The sequence below is a fragment of the Typopeltis vanoorti genome, chromosome 10 (assembly GCF_054136105.1).
Source record: "Typopeltis vanoorti isolate ZY-2024b chromosome 10, IOZ_Tvanoo_1.0, whole genome shotgun sequence".
Lineage (NCBI taxonomy): Eukaryota > Metazoa > Arthropoda > Arachnida > Uropygi > Thelyphonidae > Typopeltis > Typopeltis vanoorti.
This window is the reverse complement of record NC_143558.1, coordinates 20,785,862-20,808,198: the sequence shown is the minus strand read 5'-3', so window position 1 is coordinate 20,808,198 and position 22,337 is coordinate 20,785,862. Positions and strand designations below refer to the sequence as shown.

The 22,337-nt window shown below is 33.4% G+C and overlaps 1 protein-coding gene across 4 annotated transcripts in view; it reads right to left on the bottom strand.

Annotated features, from left to right (window-relative positions):
• The window catches only part of mbt (serine/threonine-protein kinase PAK mbt), a 116,408-nt gene that overhangs the window by 32,613 nt on the left and 61,458 nt on the right, over positions 1-22,337 (bottom strand). For all 4 annotated transcript variants that reach the window (XM_090399149.1, XM_090399151.1, XM_090399150.1 and 1 more), the window contains one exon: positions 11,876-12,721. In XM_090399149.1, coding sequence (XP_090255275.1) covers positions 11,876-12,721 — 846 coding nt within the window. The remainder of the gene's footprint in view (positions 1-11,875; positions 12,722-22,337) is intronic.

Below are 22,337 nucleotides of genomic sequence, written 5' to 3'. Positions count from 1 at the left end.
ATAATAGATACAGGAAGTTAAAGAAGCAGTGAAGGAAAAGAAGAAAGTATATCAAAAGTTCCTGGCAAATAAGTCAGCTTTTGCTCTTAGAGAATACAGAGACAAATGTAAAAAAAGTTAAACACTGTAAAACTAGATAAACAAAAGTCATGGGAAGACTTTGGTAAGAACATAGAAAATAAATATCAAGGAAGTGGCAAGATATTCTGAAGGTTGTTGAAGAAGTTCAGAAATGGAGGAAAGAGTACTGTAAAAGGAATTATGAATGAAAGGCCACATGAAAACTGGAGAAAAAGATATCCTTCAAGTGTGAAGTAATTACTTTGAAAAATTGTAAATGAAACAAGCAGCACAGTGGAATATCAATACTTGAAGTAGAAAAAGCTATCAAAAGCCTGAATGTGGAAAGGTAGAAGGAGTAGATAATATTCAACCAGAAATGCTCAAGTATGGCAGTATAAATGTCTTACAGTAGCTGCACTGCATAGTTCAGAAAGCCTGGACAGAGGAATGAATTCCAGATGGTTGGAGTAGAGCTCTCACAGTACCCATACATAAAAAAGGGAAATAAAACTGAATGTAAGAATTACAGCGATATTTCTCTACTGAGTGTTCCTGGTAAGATATATGCAAGTATACTTGAGAAACAGTTGAGAAAGATTGCGAAGAGAAGTTTGGTGAAGAACAAGCTGGATTCAGTCCAAATAGAGGCTGTCAGGATCAGATTTTCACTTTACGACAAATAGTTGAAAGTTTTAAAAGAGGTAAACCGTGAGTAGACATATCGGTACACAATAAATAACGGAAAAAACTCGCGTAGAAAGATTATTTATTAGTATAATTTTCGCCTGTGTGTCACGGGCATCTTCAGTACATTAAGCTCAAAATTAAACACTAACTGACAATTCCAAAAAAGGCCACCTAAGTGGCGCTTTTTGGAATTGTCAGTTAGTGTTTATGTGAGTTTTTTCTGTTATTTATTGTGTACCGACAAATAGTTGAGAAATCTTGGGAATATAACAAATATCTGTATTTAAGTTTTGCAGGTCTGGAAAAGGCTTATAACAAGGTGCCAAGAGAGAAGCTATTCAGAACACTGCAGTTATTTGGTGTCAATGGGGCATTATATCAAGCAATACTTAGACTTTATTTGAGTTGTAAGTCAGCAGTTAGAACTGAAGTACATGAAGATGGTTTAATGTTAAATCTGGCGTGAGACAAGGATGTACATTATCCCCTCTGTTATTCATTATCTATATGGATCACATTATGAAGGAAAGTGATATTAAACATGATATCAAAATTGGAGATGTTGATGTCAACTCTTCACTTTATGCGGACGATGTTATACTTCTAAATCCAGTACAAGTCTGCAAGATTCCCTGACTAAATTGAATAACTGTTGTAATAGATATGGTATGAAGGTCAGCATTAAAAAGACAAAGACAATAGGTAGAATTGTTAAAAATGTCAACTGTGTTGTGAATGCGAAACCTGTAGAACAAGTAAAAAATTTCAGCTCCTTAGGCATGATTTTTACTGAAGATGGTAAGTTAAATATGGAAACAAACAACAGAATCAACAAAGCTGGCATGGTAGGCAGTCAATTGAATGATTGATGTCTTGTTCAAACCAGTTAAAACTGGTTTGAACAAGACAGTGTTCAAACCAGTTTTAACTTATGGATCTGAGAGCTGGGTCAAAAGTAAAACATTTGACCAAAGACTAGAGACTGCAGATATCAGTCCTGAGAAAGATTAGAGGCATGAACAGATGGCATCAATGGCAATATCATATTAAAAATGAGGATATTAGGAAAGAACTTGACATTGTCAGCATCCAGGAGTGCATTGGCAGAGCTAATCTCAAGTGGTATGGTCATCACTTAAACAGAATAGGCAAGGAAAGATTGGCAAAACAAGTGTTCTCTGCCAGGATGGCAGGAAAATGACCCAGAGAAAGACCAAGATATAGGTGGATTGATACGGTACAAAGTGCCTTAGATGATAGAAATATAAGATCTAATAATGTTGGAGTCTTGACAAGTAACAGACTGATTTGGAGGAAAATTGTAGATAGGAAGTTAGTAATGTAAATTTTTAATGTAGTACTATCATATCCTGTACGTCAGGAATTTGTTGATGATGAAGCATCGCTGAAAAAAAATTCAATTGGATTATTTTTCACATCACAATGTTTAGTTTCTAAATATCAAAGTTTCGTAAGTTTCATGCACTCGTTCGACAACACTTCATAACACAAACGACATTGAGGTTTCTGTTCATTTTCATCTCCACAACCTGAATTCAAAATATGAACTGTTATATTTCCTACTGTATTTTTTCTTTGAACTGCTTGTTTTTTCTACATTAATAGTATCGGATTTACTCGCCATTACAACACGTGTATCACAATTAGGGTTAACATCACCTGTTTCATTTGCTCTTCTTTTCAAAGTCCAAGTTCTAAGCCACTTTTCCATTATTAAAAAACGTTACTGAAAAATATATAAATACTGAGATTAACTCACGACACACTTTGCCCAAGTATCACTTAGCACTTCTGAAGATATAATTAGCCTTGGTTGAAGGAAGGAAACCTTCAATAATAAAAATCAATCAATCAACAAGCAATTGATTGAAATGTGGATAACACATGTTCACTTCAAATCTGACAAAACAGCAAGGTAAGGCAGAAGCAATAAAACTATATCGTTGTTCACTACACACCTCTTTTATTATTCGTCATTCCGCTGTTAAATTTGTAGAGTTTTGAACATTCTGATGCTATTTGTTGGGTTTTTTTTAAGTCTCCATTTGATTTCAATAATTTTTACTTACTTATTCAATTTTAATTTGTTTTGTTCGGATAATTAAAAAATATATATTTATCTAAATAATTTAAGTCTGCCTGCAGACCACCTGTCCCATCGTTGCAGACCACAGTTTGAGAAATACTGTTCTAGTTTATGCAATAGCCTTTCAAATGACATCCTTGTAGTGTATCTATTCCCTTTATCCAACTTAGCCATTACATTGTTATAGAATATGAGCAAATTGCTGAACATGACATGACTTCCCTTTATGTTGTTCCTTGGAGAGCACAGCTTTTCTTTTAACACATTTTTGTATATGAGTTCCTTAGCAATATAATGCCATTGGAAGTAATTAGATGTTACTATTCTAGCTCAAGACTGTTGCTGTAAACACGAAAAAAATCAGTTATATGTTCTTCCTTTTGAATGTGTTTATTGTATCACTAATAATTTGATGAAATATGCAATTTCAACTTTTTTTTTGTGTATTTTCTTGCAAGTTATCTGTCATAGGTACTATTTTTGAAGTCTTTCAATTTATATGGATTTAATAGATGTTCAGATTTAAAGTAATATTAGCATTGACTGAAAAAAGAAAATCTAACTTCTTGGATATCAAGGCAAACCAGATATTTGAGTGGTGTTAAAAGAAAAATGTTGTGAGGGTGGGAGAGAGAATATTTTTGCAGGAGAAAAAAATGAATTTTGCAATTAAAGCTGTCTGACACTGAATTTAGGTCATATAAGTAGACTTAGAGATTTTTGTGATTAATGTGCGTCAGGGTTTTGTGAAATAAAGAGAAATTCAATGTACTGTTATCAGCAAAATGTGAATTGGATTTGCTGTCAGGGATAAGGTCATCAAACATAGAATGAAGAGGACGAGAAAGAATGGAACCGTATGAAGTTCTAGTATTAGTTGCAAATTTCGAGGATAATTCATCATTACACATAACGATATGAACAGAGAATAAGCAACGCATGCAGAAGACACCATGACAAAGAAGCAAACTTAATAGACCTTTGTACACAAAATCAACAGAGCAAAGCTGAGTTATCAAGAGCAACTGCTTGAGTTTCTTCAAATTTTTCCATGGAATTTGCCCAAAATTTGGTGATGTAAGCTATAAGATCAAGTAAATTTGCAATAATTTAAGTGCCTCCATAGTGCAATTGGAAGAATGATGGTACGTTAGGCCCTTTGAGTGAAAAAGAACAGAGTTTAATTTTCATTGTCATGATAAGAATCTTTATATGGGTCTTTTTCAATTTAAGGTGAGTTAGCTGATCTCATATACAGGTAGCAGGGAGTTTTTCCTCCTGCATACAGGCAAATCAGACAGAGAATACCCAATTTACAAACAATATATACTATTAGTGGTGGGTAGTAGATGGTGGTGTGTGTGTGTGTGTGTGTGTGTGCGCGCGCGCGCGCATGTTGATGGAAGTAGACTCATGTAGCTGGAGGATTAAGTAAGAGATGGTGAGTTGTAGTGGAGTAGCGTGCTCTCCCATGAGGAGTCCTTGGACTCCTGAGGTGTCACATAATAATTTAGTTCAAAGATTTTCAAAATACTTTAGAAGCTGATTACTCATGGATTTTCTTTACTAGATAAAGAATTGCATGATTGATTGTAAAAGACTTTTTGGTATACAGTTTGGAGAATACTTTTCTGAAATGGTAATGAATAATGAGATGTAAGTAGGCATTTATTATAATCATCTGTCCAAAATGATAACAATCTAATAGAATCCATTTGAGTTCAAAAGAAGTGAAAGCAGGGTTGGACAGAAGTTACACCCAGTATCTTTAGCAAGGCAAAAGAGCATGACTAATCCTATAAATTTGATAAAAATTTTCTGCTTTTGGTCCTTTCCAAGTGTTGAATGTGCTGATAATACACAACTAAATATTTCTAACTTTAGTATATGCCAAAAAGAAAAATAGAGATCTAAATAAAAGCTGGCTGTAATATGCTTGGTTCTTCTCTTGAATGTTTTGACACCACTTCTTGGTAAAAAAAAAAAAAAAACAAGGTTTAGATAAGAATGGAATTTAAAGTTAAATGGAATATGAATGTTTCCATACCAGTAAGAATTGTTTCAACGGTGCATTTTCAGCGCAAATATTTCCTTCAGTCAACAATAATCCAACCGCAGAAAGAAATCATGTCACTAAGATCATCATATATCATTCTTATAGTTGCAAACATGTTGATGAAGACTGTGTGTGTTGCTCCATGAGACACATCAGTGTCATTTGAATTACCTACAGCAGTTTTTCCCAAACTAGTGTATATGAGTTACTGTTTTTTTTTTTTTTTTTTAAAGGGATATATGATACCAAAACATGAAGAAAAACACCAGCAGAATTCTCAACAACTACAACCCTCTTCTTCCTATCCCATAGTCCATAATAGAGCCAAAGAGGCAGATATCAGTATCTTTTCCCCATAAAAATCCTCCAGTCAGTTGTTTTATCTACACTTTGCTTTCAGTTCTATAAATGAAGTGTTTATCCAATTTTTTTTATATTGTATATATATATATATATATATTTTTTTTTTAAGTTCTGGAAATATCCTTCAGCAGCATGCAAATAAGTCCATTAGATCTCCTGATGTGACCAAGCCAGAAGAATTGTCTTTTATGAATCATTTTTATGGGCTCTCTCAGACTAGAAAAAAGAATAAATTCTTTGTCTCACTTCTGAATTTGTGAGGTTGGTGTATGATATTTTAAAGAAACATCATTTCAAATACAAGCAGTCTATTAGATCTATTGATATGACCAAGCTCAATGAGTTATTTTCTATAAATCTTTGTTATGATATCTCTCGGACTAAGACAAAAGAATCCGTTGTTTGCCTCACTACTGAATTTGTGGCATTATTAGTGTATAATATTTTTAAGATACATCTACAGTACCTCATTTCAAATATAAGCAACATCTTTTCATTAATATGAAAAGGCACTTGTTAAGAGTTCAAGTTTCACCAATAGAAGAATACCTAATCATAGGTATTTCAATTAAACAATATATTTAATTGTAATTGTCATTTGTTTAGTTTTTTTGCTTTTGTAATTTTTCTTCTGATATCCCCACCTATATTTAGAATACTGTCTAGGTAATTTAATTTAATTTGTCAGTTTTTAAACATGTACCATACCCTCAAGTAAAACTGCTTCAACTTCTACTATGAAATTTTTTCTGAATCACAAGAAAATATTTCAGCTATTTAAGCACAATTTTTAGTAATGATGAGAAAATTAATTTTGGAAGTTTATAGAAGCAGCTGGTAATAAGGTAAATATAATTATGCAGTACTATCATAGTATTCTGTAACACTACCATAATATCCTAGTGTAGTAATATCATAATACTCCTTAAGAGTACATAACCAAACATACTCAATAACTAAGTAATCCTATGTGCAATCTTGGACACCTTAGCAATGTGTCCCCTGAACTTCGTCTCCCTATCCACCAACACCCCTAAGTCAACAAGATGGTAGTTAAAAGAGGATTCATGGACAGAACAGAACATGTGAACCCTTATTCAAAAAACAAGCAAAGTCAACTTAATACACGTGTAATATTACATAAAAAATCTACTACAAAAGAGTCATTGCTAATCCCCCATGCCATTAAATCATTACAGACATCAAAGTTAATGTAGACCAAAAGTAGCAATTTGATGATTAAGAAAATTACAATGAATAACATCAGGTGTGAGAAAAGTGTACACATTATCTCCGCTGTTATTTATCCTCTAGGGCAAAGGATAATGGTTGTTAATTTAACGTTGCAAATTTGTAAGGTTATGGTTGAAAAGGATGCATATGGTGTATCATATTGATGGTATTGATTTGCAGGAAATTGGTGAGGCTAGGGACTTGGGGATAATGGCAGACAAAGAGTTGAAGTTCAGAGGGTGCAAAAGTTGGTAAAATAAGGAAGGTAAGGAAAATAAGGTAAAGATAAGGAAGCTATTATCCCTCTTTAAAAGGTTATGATTTGGCCACATCTTGACTACTGTGCACAGATTTGGTCATCTGGGTTTCTTGGAGACCAGGAGGTGGTCGAAAAGATTCAGAGATGAATGACCAAGATGGTGACAGGTCTGTGAAATACCCCCTACGAAGATAGGTTGAAGGTTTGTGGGTTACAAAGTTTAGTTGATAGGCAGAAAAGAGGGGACATGATAGAAACTTTCTTAAAAGGGGTTTTATAAAACTGATGCAAGTGAAAATTTTCAATATATGACAAATAGTCAGGGAATTAGCGGCCATCCGTGGAAGTTGTGTAAGAGTATAGTTAGTAGGGGTGTGTGGACTAGATTTTTTGCATGGAGTGGTGAGTGAGTGGAATGAATTGCCAGTTGTGAGTTCGCTGAGGGTGAATGGATTCAAGGAGAGGTATTATAGGATTTGATAGGATTTGTGTGTATAATAGTTGATTTTTGTCTGACGTGATGAGTCTCTGGACTCCATGGAGATACCATAAAATAATAATCTATACGAATCACATTATGAAGAAAAGACATTAATTAAACCTGATATCAAAATTGGGGGTTTTAACCCGAGTTGTTTTATTGCATGTAGATGATGATACTCTTCCTAAATAAATCCAGTATAAGAATGAAGGATTTCTTAACTGTTGTAATAAATTTGGTATAAAAATCAGCAATAAGAAACAAAGATTATGAATATGCATGAACGTTAAAAGCATAAAATGCATGAAACTAAATAGAGAGCCTTTATAACAAATACAATATAGTTATTTAGGCACAATTTATAGTGAAGATGCAAATTGGAAACAGATAGAATGAAATCATTTGACCTCTGACTATACCAGATAGCAAAGCTGGTATAGTCAGAGGTCAAATGATTTTATATGGAATAAGAGAGAAACTAGTGAAAACACTAAGTTAGCTGTATACAAGACAGCGTTAAAACTAATTTTATCATATTGGTCTGAGAGCTGGGTTCAAAATCAAACACTTGACAATGGACTGGAGACCACTGTTAAGCTGTGAACAGATGGCATCAGTGGCAGTACCATATTAAGAATGATGATATTAGGAACAAACATGACATTGTTAGCATTAGGAATGTGTGAGCAGAGCTAATTTCAGATAGCATGGTCACTTGAACAGAATGGAAGAAGAAAGGTTATCAAAATAAGTGTTTATTCACCAGGATGGTAAGAAAAAGAGCAGAGGGAGATCAAGATCTAAGTGGATTAATACCATAAAAACTACCTTAGAAGCCCAAAATATAAGACCTGATCTTATATCTCAATTGGAGTCTTGAGATATGAGATTAATTTGGAGGAAAATTGTCAATAGGAAGTTAGTAATGATGCAATGTTTTCACATAGCACTATCATAATACTCTCTACACCCTGCTGAGAGTACATTTCAGGAAATTTCCTGATTTACAAAGGAGATAAATGCAGATCTGATGATCTATATTCATCTCCTTTTTTAGGAGATAGGAAAGATTAGCAGACTGAAAGGAGTACTAACTTTTAATTATATATTTATAATTTTTTTTTTTTTTTTTTTTTTTTTTGTTACCTTACTTTTCTGTTAACTGCTGTTTCATCTCTGTACTGAAGATGTCCGTGTTCAAACCAATTTTAACTTATGGATCTGAAAGCTGGATTAGAAATAAAACACTTGACCAAAGACTAGAGACCACAGATATGAAAGTCCTGAGAAAGATTAGGGGCATGAACAGATGGCATCAATGGCTATACCATATTAAAAATGAAGATATTAGGAAAGAAATTGACATTGTTAGCATCAAGGAATGTGCTAGCAGAACTAAACTCGGGTTGTATGGTCACTTAAACAGAATGGAAGAGGAAAGATTAGCAAAACAAGTGTTCTCTGCCAGGTTGGCAAGAAAATGACCCAGAGGAAGACCAAGATATAGGTGGATTGATACAGTAAAAATTGCCTTAGAAGATAGAAATATAAGATCTGTTAATGTTGGAGTCTTGACAGATAGCAGATTGATTTAGAGGAAAATTGTTGATAGGAAGTTAGTAATGATATAAGTTCTTCATGTAGTACTATCATAATATCCTACATCCCTTGAGGGTACATGTCAGGAATTTGATGATATTGATGAAAATGCTCTAAAATTATACCTATAATTAAATCAGGTAAAGAAACATAAGATAAATTAGCAAATACAGGTGAATTAGTCTCATAAATGTTGCTGGTGAGGTACTAGAAAAACATCTGATAAACCGAATAATGCACTTTGTTTATTCAAGAGACCTATTAAACAGCAATCAGTACATTTAGACTTCCATCAAGCACAGCAGATGCAACTATGGAGGTTAAAGAGTTCACAGAAGACGGTCTACAGCAAAAAAAGACTTATACTAATCTCACTCAACATACAAGGAACCTTCAATGCTGCATGGTAGCAAGCCATAATTAATTAATTAAGAGATTTCAACTGTTTGTCCAAAAAACTCTGGCTTTACAAAAAATTATTTTACAGACAGAAGAACAACCATGAACTGAAAACCACAGCTATAATGAAAGAAGTCAAATGAGGCTGTCCACAATGTTCTTGCTGTGAACCAGGTTTCTGGAACATCCAGTATGACTTGTTATTAAGACTTCCTTTTACTACTGAAACAAAAGTCAAAGCTTTCGCCAATTATCATAATGATTAAAGGATGTTACAGCTTACAATTAGAAGTAACAGCCAGCGAAGAACTCTTCAAAATTGCAGAGTAGACATATGAGAAGAAAGTTACCTTCAATAGCACCAAGTCTAAAGTGCTCCACATCTCATGCAAAAAAATCAAAACAACCTGTAATGGTCTTCCTAAACAGGGAAGTTCTTGAGGTAGCCAGTGAGCTAAAATACCTAAGAGTACCAATAGATGAAAAATTTACCTTCAAAAAGCACATTGCATATGTTGCCAAAAAAAAGCTCACAAATAGTAAACTTTCTGGCTAAATTGGCAAGGATAAAATGGGGATTAGGTGAATGAGAGAGCTGAAAACAATATATACCAGATACTACCATTGATATCTTATGCTGAACCTCCTTGGAAAGATTCACTAAAATCTAAGAAACACTGACAAAAGTTAAACAGAGTTCAATGACTTATGACCATATGAATGATTAAAGGATACAGGACAATATCTTTCAAGGCAGCTTGTGTTGCTTGTCTAACCCTGATCTGCCTGAAAAATGCAAGAATTCTCTCTTATATATATGAAGTCACTTCTGGGAGATATGACGAAAATGCCAACATTGATCTGAACTGCTATGAACTTCCACTTAACTACGCCCAGCAAAGAAAACATATAAAGGAGAAGGAAAGCTCTGAAAGATGATTTTCATATCTACACTGACAGGAGCAAAACTGAAGGAAAGATCGGTTGTTCTTTCATTGTATATTAGAGATAGTCCATTATACAAGAATGCTACTCTAGACTGCATCCCCTCTGTTCCAACAACCAAGCAGAACAACTTGCTATAGTTCACTGACTTACATATCTCAAGGAATTAGAACTCAACAACTCTTATCAAAAGACAGCAACAATTTACAGTGACAGACAGTAAAAGCACTATACATGGCATAAAAAACCAGAGCAACCATCTAGTGTTAAAAGAACAGACAAGAATCTGGTATGGAATCTCACTCTAGAGGGATGAGAAATCAAGTTCTGCTGGGTGAAGGTGCATACTGGTCAGCAGGAAATGAAAGTAAATCAGCTGGCTAAAGAAGCAGTTATAAACAAGTTACCAAAAATACTCTAAAGCTGTTAAAAATACTTGCAGAAGAAATAAGCCATAACTTGTGGGAAGAAGAATGAAAGCATCTAAAAATGGAACAACAATAAAATAATTCTTGCCAAGTATCAGAAGCAGACTGGCTGAAAATACATACCATCTCTCCAGGTTTAACCACACTACTAATGGGACATGGAAAATTAAGACACTACTTACACAGATTCAATATCCTAAATTTCCATCATACATTTATTTGTTGTCCACACCTTCAACAAACTGTTGATCACTTACTTTATGATTGTCAGCTACTGGACTATATCTGGATGTCTCTAATACAACACATCATTTTTAGAGATGACTGGCCAGTTCAAAACATACTTATCCAAAAGTATTACTCAGAATTATTTAATTTTATCAACAAGATCAACTTCTAGTTATTGTGATGTAACATAAATTATTGATAATGTTTGAATTATATAGTATAAATACAAGTAGATATAAAAATATAAATATGGATGTAAATATAGGAATACATATGTATAGATGTAAAAATATAAATATGAATATTGATACAAAAATATAAATGTTAATCAGTACTTGGAAGCTACATATAATAAATGCATTGCATACAACAGAGCATGCATAAAATAACCTCACAGTAAGGCTACTATTGGGAGAAAAACTCGTGCACGCACAGTAAATCAGAGGTATTCAGATATTTATACAAGTTAGGTGAACTCTTGTTATGGCAAACACTATCATAAACAGTCTTTCTCTATAACAAACTAGAGTTCCAATCAAAGGTTAATAAGCACAATACTATTTATTATAAAGAAAATTTGCAAATTATTCCTGTGGTCCCTATATGTTTGCTACAATCAGTTTGAGTTGAGCTTATTCAGTTCATACTATAAACCAGTTATCTCTGTGACAAATAATGCTGATAAGTTACCAGTTGTTTGTATATCTAATTCTGCCTATATTGAAAGAATTCATACCTTCTTTCATCATCAACAAAAAAATAAAATAAAAAGCTAATAGTTGTGGGTATTCTTGGTTTTACACACTGCTGCTGATAGTTTGCCAAATGTTACAAATGTATCACAACAAAAGCCTTATTTGATATAAACATCAATATAAGCTGCTTAAAAAAGAGTAACCTTCCCATGAGTAAGTAACTTTCCCATACAAACCACAAAATCATGGGGGGAAAAAAAACTTAATCTAATATCAATTCTACTTTCACGCATTCTTATTTAAAACTGAAAAAATAATAAAATAATCCCTACTTTTAAAGTATCCTTTTGATTGTCTGCTGGCAATTGTTCCTTTCCCACTTGAGGCTGTAGCACCTGAGCAGGATGTTGATTTTTGGCACTAAGAGGTGTTGGACTTCTAGGAGCATGAGAAGTAGTATTGTTGTTATTAGTAGCATTAGTGGTATTATTATTATTATTATTGTTACTGTTATTGTTGTTATGGCTGAGCGAATGCGGCACATGTCCTGAATTAACAAGTGGATCAGTATGGTGCCTTCCTGGGAGGGGTGGAGGAGGTTCACCATTTGTGATATGTCCAGGTTGGGATGCTGGAGAAACTCCAGCTGGATGTGGAGTAAGTTGATGGGACGGATTAGCCTGATGAAGATGAGGGGGAGGAACCATACCCATAGATTTCGATGTAGTATGGTCTGGATGATAACCATGTTCTCTTTCCCAGTCTGGATCCCTTCCACACTGTCCTGGTTGCTGTCCAATATTATTATCCACTCCATCCCAAGAAGGTCCTTTTGAAGGAGTGCTGTCCTTTGGAAAATGACCATCCACATGATCGCGATGGGCTTCAGGGTAATAGTAGTTCCCATGATGAGGATGACCACGTGACTGAGGATGCTGATGAGATGGATGTTGATGCATGTGATGATGATGAGTATAATGACTATGGTACACTGGAGGACCTCCAGGTGGCAAATGAGAAGATATGTGTGTACTCTCATCTTCAGGCACTGGAGGTGGAAGGCGACTTAGATAGTCACGACGCATCTGTGGAGGGCTCTCTTTCCTCAGTGAATTAGATCTGGTTACTGAGATAGGCCCATTTCTGTGACCAGGACCAAAGCTTCCACGCACTATGGTCTGGAAAAATAAAATAAAATAAATTAAGAGATAAGGTTAAGGAATTTTTATTCAATGCTTGAGAAGAAAGCAAAAAGATAGTTATGGAATTTATAAATTTTAATCTTACTCAAGAATAATATGATCTATGCACTGGAAATTAACTTACATAATTATTTTAAAATAACTCAATTAAAAATTACCATCAGAAAATTAAGTTTATTAATTATCATAACTAAATGAAAACTATGAAAATGATCTGCATATTTAATATGGCAGATTACAAAAGGGATTTCATATAATTTTGTATGATGGAATTTCATGTTAATGTATAAGAAAACTGATCAGTTTACTTTTCCTTCCGTGTTACAAGGTGATCAGCATTTATTTCAGATAAATTATGGAGACCAGAATCATGTTAGAATTAATTACTTTAATTTCCCAATGTTTCGATCTTCATATTAAGGTCATCATCTGGAGTACATAAGCATGCACACGCACGCACACGCACACACACACACACACACACACACACACACACAGAGAGAGAGAGAGAGAGAGGCAAGCTATATTACATTTCAAAACAGCATGCCAAAGAGAAAATGATCTGATCAACTGCTATTCTACTGGCCTGATCTCTAGAAGTCAAATCATTGTCTCTTTGGCATACTGTTTAAAATGTAATATAGCTGGGTCTCTCTCTGTGTGTGTGTGTGTGCGTACGTGTAGACTGTATATGTATACTAAAGATGATGACCTTAATATGAAGGTCGAAACATCTGAAAATTAAAGTAATTAATTCTAACACGGTCGTAGTTTCCATAATCTGTCTGAAATGAATACTGATCAGTTTAATTTCAAATTGAATTATATATTCTGGAATAGATATAAAACACCAACAATTTTTTTAATATTCATTCAGTTATAGTAATCTGCTACATGATACAAACAAAGCAGGAGTAAAAAGGTTCTTGAGCATTACTATTATGATATACAGCATATTAAAAATGCACTTTCATTAATATTAGTAGTTTATTAAGGCTGGTATAAGGTCAATCCCACCTTCCCATGGGATAAGCTGCTTTCCTGAACAGGACAATGAGGTGATGAGGTGAATATCACTACCTTATAAGCATATCTTCCATAGTTGGAGGAAATGCCAAAAGGTGAAAGATGATTTTCATTGCCCTGCTAACTGGAGCAGCTACTGTCATGTTTAATCTCCAAAGCAGTCACCCCCTTTTCTTCTCACATTCACTGCAAGATATGACCTTGTTGTGCATACTCAACACAATTATTAATGAACTATGGAGTAGCATCTTCCCCATTTGAGGATATAGCTGTAAAGAGGTTTTGTTAAATTGTGAATGAAATTATTTTGTATGTTTTAATTCTTCATTCACATTTAACATAATCCACAATGTTATAAGCAAGACTTGTACATATCATTTGTTGTTAGTCTCTTACTTGTAAATTATTATTCATATAATTACTTGGAGTCTGTTTATTATTGTTTAAATAATTAATCTAAAATATGTATTGGTACTGACAGGACTGTATTAAAATATCATTCAGTTTATTTTATTAATTCCTGTGTAAATGTTGTAAAAAATTGTGTGTAAGTAAATTTAAATGTATATTATATGAACTGTGATATATATATTTTTTTATTAACATTACTGAAAGAGAAAGTAATTTTATGCAATTCTTCTGAATGCATTTGATTGGCTGTTGTCAAGGAAACCGAGTTAATTTTAGATAGCACGTGTGTGGAGCATGAGCTGTGGTATTCGAAGAGTTGATATGAGCTGAACTGGCTAGAACCAAATTTTGGAGAGAAGAATGGAGGTATTTTATTGGAAAACGAAAGTAAACAGGGGAGAAGCATTCAGGACAGCATGGAGTGAAGTAACGTGTGGCAGTAAAGGGAATTTGGAAATGCCATAAATAAATTAAGAAGGGACTGGGAAATTAATAGGCAATTAGGAATATTTCTACGGAATTCTAAAATTACGTCAAATTCCAATTGTTGTTTTGAGGAAGGATAGTGCAAAGCTGAAATTAATGCATAGAAGAAAATAAGGAATAAATAGATTACCTGAAACGAGTGCGTCAAGACTTGTGAAGCTCTATGTTTAATATTTCAGTTATATAGTGAAGATTCCTTTTGAATAGTGTTACTTCAAAGTGATAGTTAACTTCAGTTTTAAGTGTGCCCATAGCGAATCCAATGTGCAAAGGATGTAACCCGGTAAGAGCAGTCCATTTTTTTATATTTCAGCGTGAAGAAATAAGAGTTAGCTCCGCCCGATATATCTTAACATTAACTGTGACGTTCTACTAAAATTAGCCGAAGTATGGAGCTTTAAAGTGTTTCCCCCTTGAAGTGATAACTGCCTCATAATTGAATTAAGTGTTTGTTGACTAAGAGAGAATTAGAGAATTCTACTTTAAGAATATTTATTGTAAGATTCTGTAACATTGAACTGTGTGAACCATTTTTAATTATTTGGAAGAATGTAAAATTGACAGCTGGATGTCTGATGCTAATGTTTTATGTTTGTTATGAATATTTGAACTAAGTTGATTTGCATTATCTTGTTTTCAGAGTTATACTTAATGTACATGTTATATAATCCTGCATTAAATGTTTTTTTATTGATTTCAATTTGGTGTTTGCCTGATTCTCTTTCATTGCACCGCTCATAAAGTTTATCGGACCTTGTGGAAGCCTTAAATGATAATATTAACCTCGGCCTGTAGAAAAGTGAGATTGCTAAAGTTAGTTGATGATTGATTCCACTATATTATATAGACTAATCTGAATATAGGGTGGTGCAGGATAATATAAATTTCTCTATATTTGGATTAGTAATCAACCAACAATTAATTAAGATAATAAAAAACAGATAATTTAAATAAGAACTACATTCTAACAAGATGGCTGATTCAGAGCCAGGATGTCCGATCCAATGTTTCCATGACTCCTAAGATGGGACCAAAACAAGTTTCCTAATCAGCTAGTGATAATCCTCCTGCTGCTGCTTACTCTGACAAGTCATGCTGTAGGTAGTCTGGGTATAGCAGTATGTAGGGAACACTGTCGAGGAGGCCACATCTGAAGTTCGGGCATTCATTGGGGGGGGGGGGATATATGGGCCTCAGTCCTTCAGCTACGAGCCCCAATCTACAAATTTCCACCATGAAACCATAAAAGATAACTAAACAAACAGTAGTGTCATTGTGATTATTAAAAAAAAACTATAAAAAATAACAAAAAAAATGCAAAATTGTTAAAAATTCTATCATAAAAATTTTTAAAAGTAGATAAATAACAAATATACCTACCCCCCAAAACAGAAACAACATTAAGATTTTATACAGAAAGTTCTTTCACGTCCATTTCACCAAGATCTGGAGTATTAATACAAATATTAATAATATACCCCTCCATTTATATGAATCAAAACCCTATCTGCTATTTCTCACTGAACCCCAAATCTACAAAAGGAACCCCCCCCCCCCAAAAGGAAAAAACATTAGAAAAATTCCCAAAAATATTTTCCTAATTAAAATTATTATTTTATTTTTTTAAATTTACGTTGTATTTTCTATTTCTATGCTACTTATGAATTAGCGATCACATAAGGTGGGAATACCCTATAGCATTCGGGAATCCTGGCCGCTGTGAACGCAAACGAATAAAGTACTGCTCGGGCACTACTTCATTTGCCAGAGCCGGGCCAGAGGAGATCACAATATCATGTATTGGCGATCACTGCAGATGCTCAGTCATATCTCGTATGCAATGCATAGTGTGTATTCTCAAATCGTCTACTCAACTCGCCCCCCCCCCCTACACACAAAGATTAAATCTCGAGTGCTCAGCCTCCTCCAAGATTAAATCCCGAGTGCGCCACTGCTGCCAGTATTTTAGAGCTGTGTGTGTGGGTGTGATAAACATAGAAATGATATATGTCACGATATTTCAAAATTATTTTTATTTTATCTGTGATGAGTTGGATGTATGCTTACAGCTCCTCTGTAGTCTTAGTTATATGAAGCTTTCCTGAGAGACTGCTGAAGTTTTAAGTTTTCTAATCACAACTATTTTGTGTTAAGGTTGAACCAAGGAGTTCTGGTTCTTAGTACTTTGTTATCATAATACACCTCTACCATAATCATTTTCCCATTCACCACGTGACAGATAAAATGCAATGATTTTGAAACATGATGTAAATGTGACCTTCAGCTTCCTGCACAGGGTCTCATTTTTACATCCACCCAAGCTACCATGCCAATTCTTAAAAATCTTGGAGACTTACAAAATTACTACTTGTGGTATTTGTTACACATGACAGACTAGTGCTTGTGAGAAATCTTCATAGCAGAGCACATTACAGATTGTTAAGAAGAAAAGAAAACATGAGTCAAGTCTCACCTCACATAGCTGAAGATGAAGTGCTACAGCAAGAACTTAGATGGTGTACACTGCTTGCAGTAGTTAAATTATATTGAAAATTCAGAGGCTTGAGATGTTATACATCTCTACTTAGTATAACATAAGACCTTGATTTTTTGTTAAAACTATATGTGACAACTATGATACATACATTATGCATTTCATCTTAACAATACCACATGCAAATGATATTGAAATAACAGTAACAGAACATTACTGTTCTTAATGTTCAAATCTTATTAATTTCCTCTGATTTTAATGTCATATTGGTTTTTTTTACTCCTTAAGAAGTGTCCAATAATGAATGACTAAACAGTAAAGTAATTTTAGAAAAATGTAATTTTATTTTGAATGTGGTTTTTTTTAGAACACCTTCATAGTAAATGTACACCCCGGAAATTTCAGAAATGTTCCCTTTAAATTTCATTCTATGCAAATGGATAACAGGGAAGAAATATACTTGTAATTTGAATCCAAAGTTAACAAATATATATATATATATATATATATATATATATATTACTTGGTTTTTAATTTCTTTAAACAAATAAACTTTTCTTTTCCTCAATTGAACATTCACAAATTCTAAACATTCTCATAACCACAATTTAGTTGACTAACAGAAACTACATTTTCATATGAATACATAAATTTAATGATATCAAAATTTAGATTAATTTAAATCCTATGATATGAGTTTGTAAGGCTAACTTTTCAGCAAAAGTACCTTGCCTATTTTAATGAGAGCTAACAGAAACTACATTTTATGTAGTTTGTTAGGAATACCTTTCACATGATTCCAAGTGATGACTACTACATGAATGATGAGGTCGTGAAAGGGATTTAACGAATTACATAAAATGAAAGCTGTCATTAAAATGAAGTATTTTTGAAGATTTAGTCTCACACATGGCATATGATAGATTTCAAATTAATATGAATTTTAATATCATTAAATTAAATTTTTATTTTAAGAATAGTATTTATGACGTCATAACATGTAAATAGTAGTCATGATGAAAACATTAAAAATTTGTGAATTTTGTTCAACCTGGGGGGAGAATTCACGTGAAAAATTTTACTTAAAAGTCATTTCTGCAAATTTCATGTTTTAATAATTGTGCAAAGATCTCCTAAGCTATTTTTCACTACACTATGATTGGGAAGAATTAGTTAGCTGGGTTGTTTAAATAGTTACAAGGGAACTATTTCCATATGGTAAAGTTTATATTCATCAAATACGTATTCTCAGGCCAGTTTGCTTTGCATGTATATTTCTGCAAGAAAAATCTGTCTGTGTCTAAGATCAATTAATTTTACAAGAAAATACCTCAAAAGAGTTTCTTGTATTAAACAAAGGATTCAAACATAAGTCATTCCAACCTAGGGGTATGTATTGCAGATTACTGATTACAGACATTCACAGCTTTCATAATAAAAGCATCAAGGCAGTGTGGATCCAGAATGATTTAGGGAAGAATGACTGAGAAATGCTTATTAGATTATCTTAATATTTTTTATTAATGAAATTTAACTCAAAAGTCACAATTAATGTTGCTCTGATTTCTTGAAGGAGTAAGGACAATCTACGTCCCTAGTGTTTCCCAGATCCTTTTCTGGATCTGCTATTGCATCAAGAAAATAGCATACCTTTAATTGCAAGTACAGAAGCACTAAAAAAATAAATAAATAAACAAATAAACCTTAAAGCTGCCATCAAGATAGATATACTATTTCCTTGGTCTGTATATTGCAAGAAAAGAAAACAGAAGAGAGCAGAATGGATACAAGCTTTCATCTCCCATGTTCAGATGAAAGTTAATGATTGTTTATAATCACTACTCTCAAAGCTTATAATTATAATGCAGAACTGATTTTGAGCTGCAATATGCAAAAGAAAAAAGTACAATCTGATTAATGCAATTATAAGTAAATGCAGCATTCTCATTCCAGAGCTAATAAAATGTTACAAATAAGTTGCTTCTGATCAAAAAAGAGTAGGCTAAATTACCAATGCCCTTGGCATTGGTAATTTTTTGGTAAGATTTAACACAGTCATAAGGTAAAAGTAATTTTTCATTAAGTGCTCAAACTGTTAGCAGAATAAATTCAGAAGAATAATATCGATCACCTACATTAGGTAAAAGCCATAATCTTTAAAAGGTTTATAGCAACAATCTATACATTACTTGGGTGTATAACGATAACTGTGCATATTACTTTAAAGACAATTATGGTTCTCATTACCATGAACTAATGCAGATGCAATAATATTTGAGGTAGAATTAGATGAAAGGATGTGAGTTAGAAATGTTAAAGCTATTGCACAGACTTGAACACAGCAGCGAGATCGGATGGGATCTTCGCAATGGTGATAAAGGAAGGTTCAAGGGAATTAGCTGACTTCACACTTGAGTCTTAACACAAGCAATTCCTAAAGGGTAGAAGCAATAAGTATAAATCCATTAAAGAAGGGTGGAACTAGGGCAGAAGCAACTACTTATAGACCAATATTTCTGGAATGGTCATTTAGATCAGTGGTCTCCAAAGTGTGGTACACGTACCCCAGAGGGTACGCGAGTCAATACGTGTGGGTACGTCAAAAAAGTTTTATATTGATAGGAAAAAAATTAAGTAATTAAAGATAAAGAATATTACTTTCTTTCATTAATTAAACATATATCTAATATAGACAAAGATGTCATAAAGATCCTGTAAACTTAAATTTGCGAGTAGCGCACATTGGACGACTTTGCACACATAATCGTCTGTGGCAAAGCTGTCGTGATTTTTAAAACTAGGGAGTAAATCTCTTATTTCTTATTGCCATTGTTTGTAGAGCATCCTAGTGTTGACAAGCCCAACTAGAGAAGGAAAATTGCTTAGTTATCCTGCTCTCTACAGATGACACCACAGTTGTATTAATTATTTGACAATTAGTAGTAAGTTTAACGTGATTTTTTAGTATATACTGTTTCTGTGCAATGCCTTTTTGTGCTTACTTTTACGTTTACACTAGAAATAGTGAATTAATATTATCAAAATTGCTTACATTTTTTATAAATGTGTTTGATATTATCAATAGTAAATGATTATATTTAAATTTTACAAATTAACCCTCACAAAATGGATAAATGGTTAAAAAAAATTTCCTCCAAAGAAACTGTGAATTAAAGATAATTATGATAATACTTCTACATCAGACGAACAACAAGGAAAAGATAGGATTGATTCTTCTATTCAAACAAGTTCATTATCAGTCAAATTAAGTGATAAAAACATTAATCTGAAACTTAACAAAACCTTGCCCAAGAAAGTTCAAAATTATCAAGAAGACTACTTGAAATGAGGATTTACATCGACGATAGTCAACAATGAACCTCGTCCTACATATGTATTGTGTCATGAGACACTATGTAATGGAAGTATGAAACCATCATTATTAGTAAGACAATTAAAACCTAAACATGAACACAAATCTTTACAATTCTCTGAACGATGTTTGAAGACATGTAATTCTCAATCCAACAACTTAAAAAAATTCACTAAAATTAACGATAAATATTTGGGGGCATCTCTTGAGGTTGCATTCTTAATTGCAAAAGACCAAAAGCCACACACCATTGGGGAAACACTTGTACTCCCAACCACCATAAAAATGGTAGAAATAATCCATGTAAAGAATATGCAGATAAACTAAAATGTATTCCCTTATCAGCAAATACTATTGGTAGATGTATAGAAATCATTGCAGATAATTTAAAGAAGCAACATATCGCAGTATCAGAAGCCATCAAACCAGAATTTCAAGAAATTATGAAAGAAATGCAAGGCCATTGTTCACATTAAATATTGTAATAAATATGTTTGTAAGCTGTTAATAATAAAAATAATGTGCAACAATATCTAGCGTTTTTAATTATTATATGATGATACAAGGCATATTTCCTCTTTATAATACTTATTACAATAGATTTTTGCTCAATCAATTGGGGGTACACGCTATTTTTTTTTTCTGTCTTGGGGGTATGCGATCAAAAAAGTTTGGAGACCACTGATTTAGATGATGGAAAGACTAATTAGTTAGCAGGTACATCCAGAGGATGGTAAAGAGTACCCAGATTCTCTTTCTACAGAGGACAGCATGTTATAACACATGAGCATATCACTTTAGGAATCTGCTCATGTGTTATAACAATGACTGTAGACTTAGAAAAGAGGAATGGATATATTGCATTATTTTGAATGTTGCCAAAGTTATCTGACTAGATTCCACATTGGGGGGGGGGGTTGTTAAAGAAACTGAAAGGGATAGGTTTGCAAAACAGGCTTGTGACAAGGACAGAAGAGCTAACTGACAGGTATCAGACTATATTTAACTTGTATATTAATTAGATATTGGGGTTGGTCTGGATAGTAATATACATTTTTGATACAGACTCCTTGCAGCTATGGGCAAGGAGTCTGTATCAAATTGTTGTTGCAATTATTGCAATAACAATTAATGCATTCTGGACTAAGGACATTGCAGAGTATTATATTAACAGTAATTTGCGAGAAGTAGTCAATGAAGAATGATGATAAAGTTTAGAGGTCAACAGTGCTACAATTTGATGACTTAATCAACTTGTGGCTAAGTCATCACATCAGATAACTGCAATTTGAAGAGAACACTTAATACTAAAGAAGTCATTTTTCCATTGCATATAGCTTTGATAAGGCATATCTTACTACTGTGCTCAGATATAGACATCTGGATTTAGAGAAGATCTTATATATCCAGCCTATAAAACTGAGTAATAGATGAAAAAGAGGAGATATGATGAAAACATAAGTAGGTGGGGGATCTTTATAGTACAGACAAAAATGAGATATTTACAGCTCAATGGCAGATGAGAGAATTCAGAGTCATCCACCGCATAAAGATATGGGGTTAGGAAGCATGTGAGGTCAGGTTTCCTAATAGCAGTGGTGAGTGTGTGGGATGGACACCCATGGATATTATTAGTACGTTTTTCAATGAATATTTGCAAATAAAAATATAGTAGGCATTTAGACACAGTGTGACATGAAAAAGGCTCTCCCTCAACAAGTCTGACTCCATGCTTGCATAACATTAATAATCAAATTAAAAAATATTCAAAAACACCATTAAATTTCACAATATATATAAAG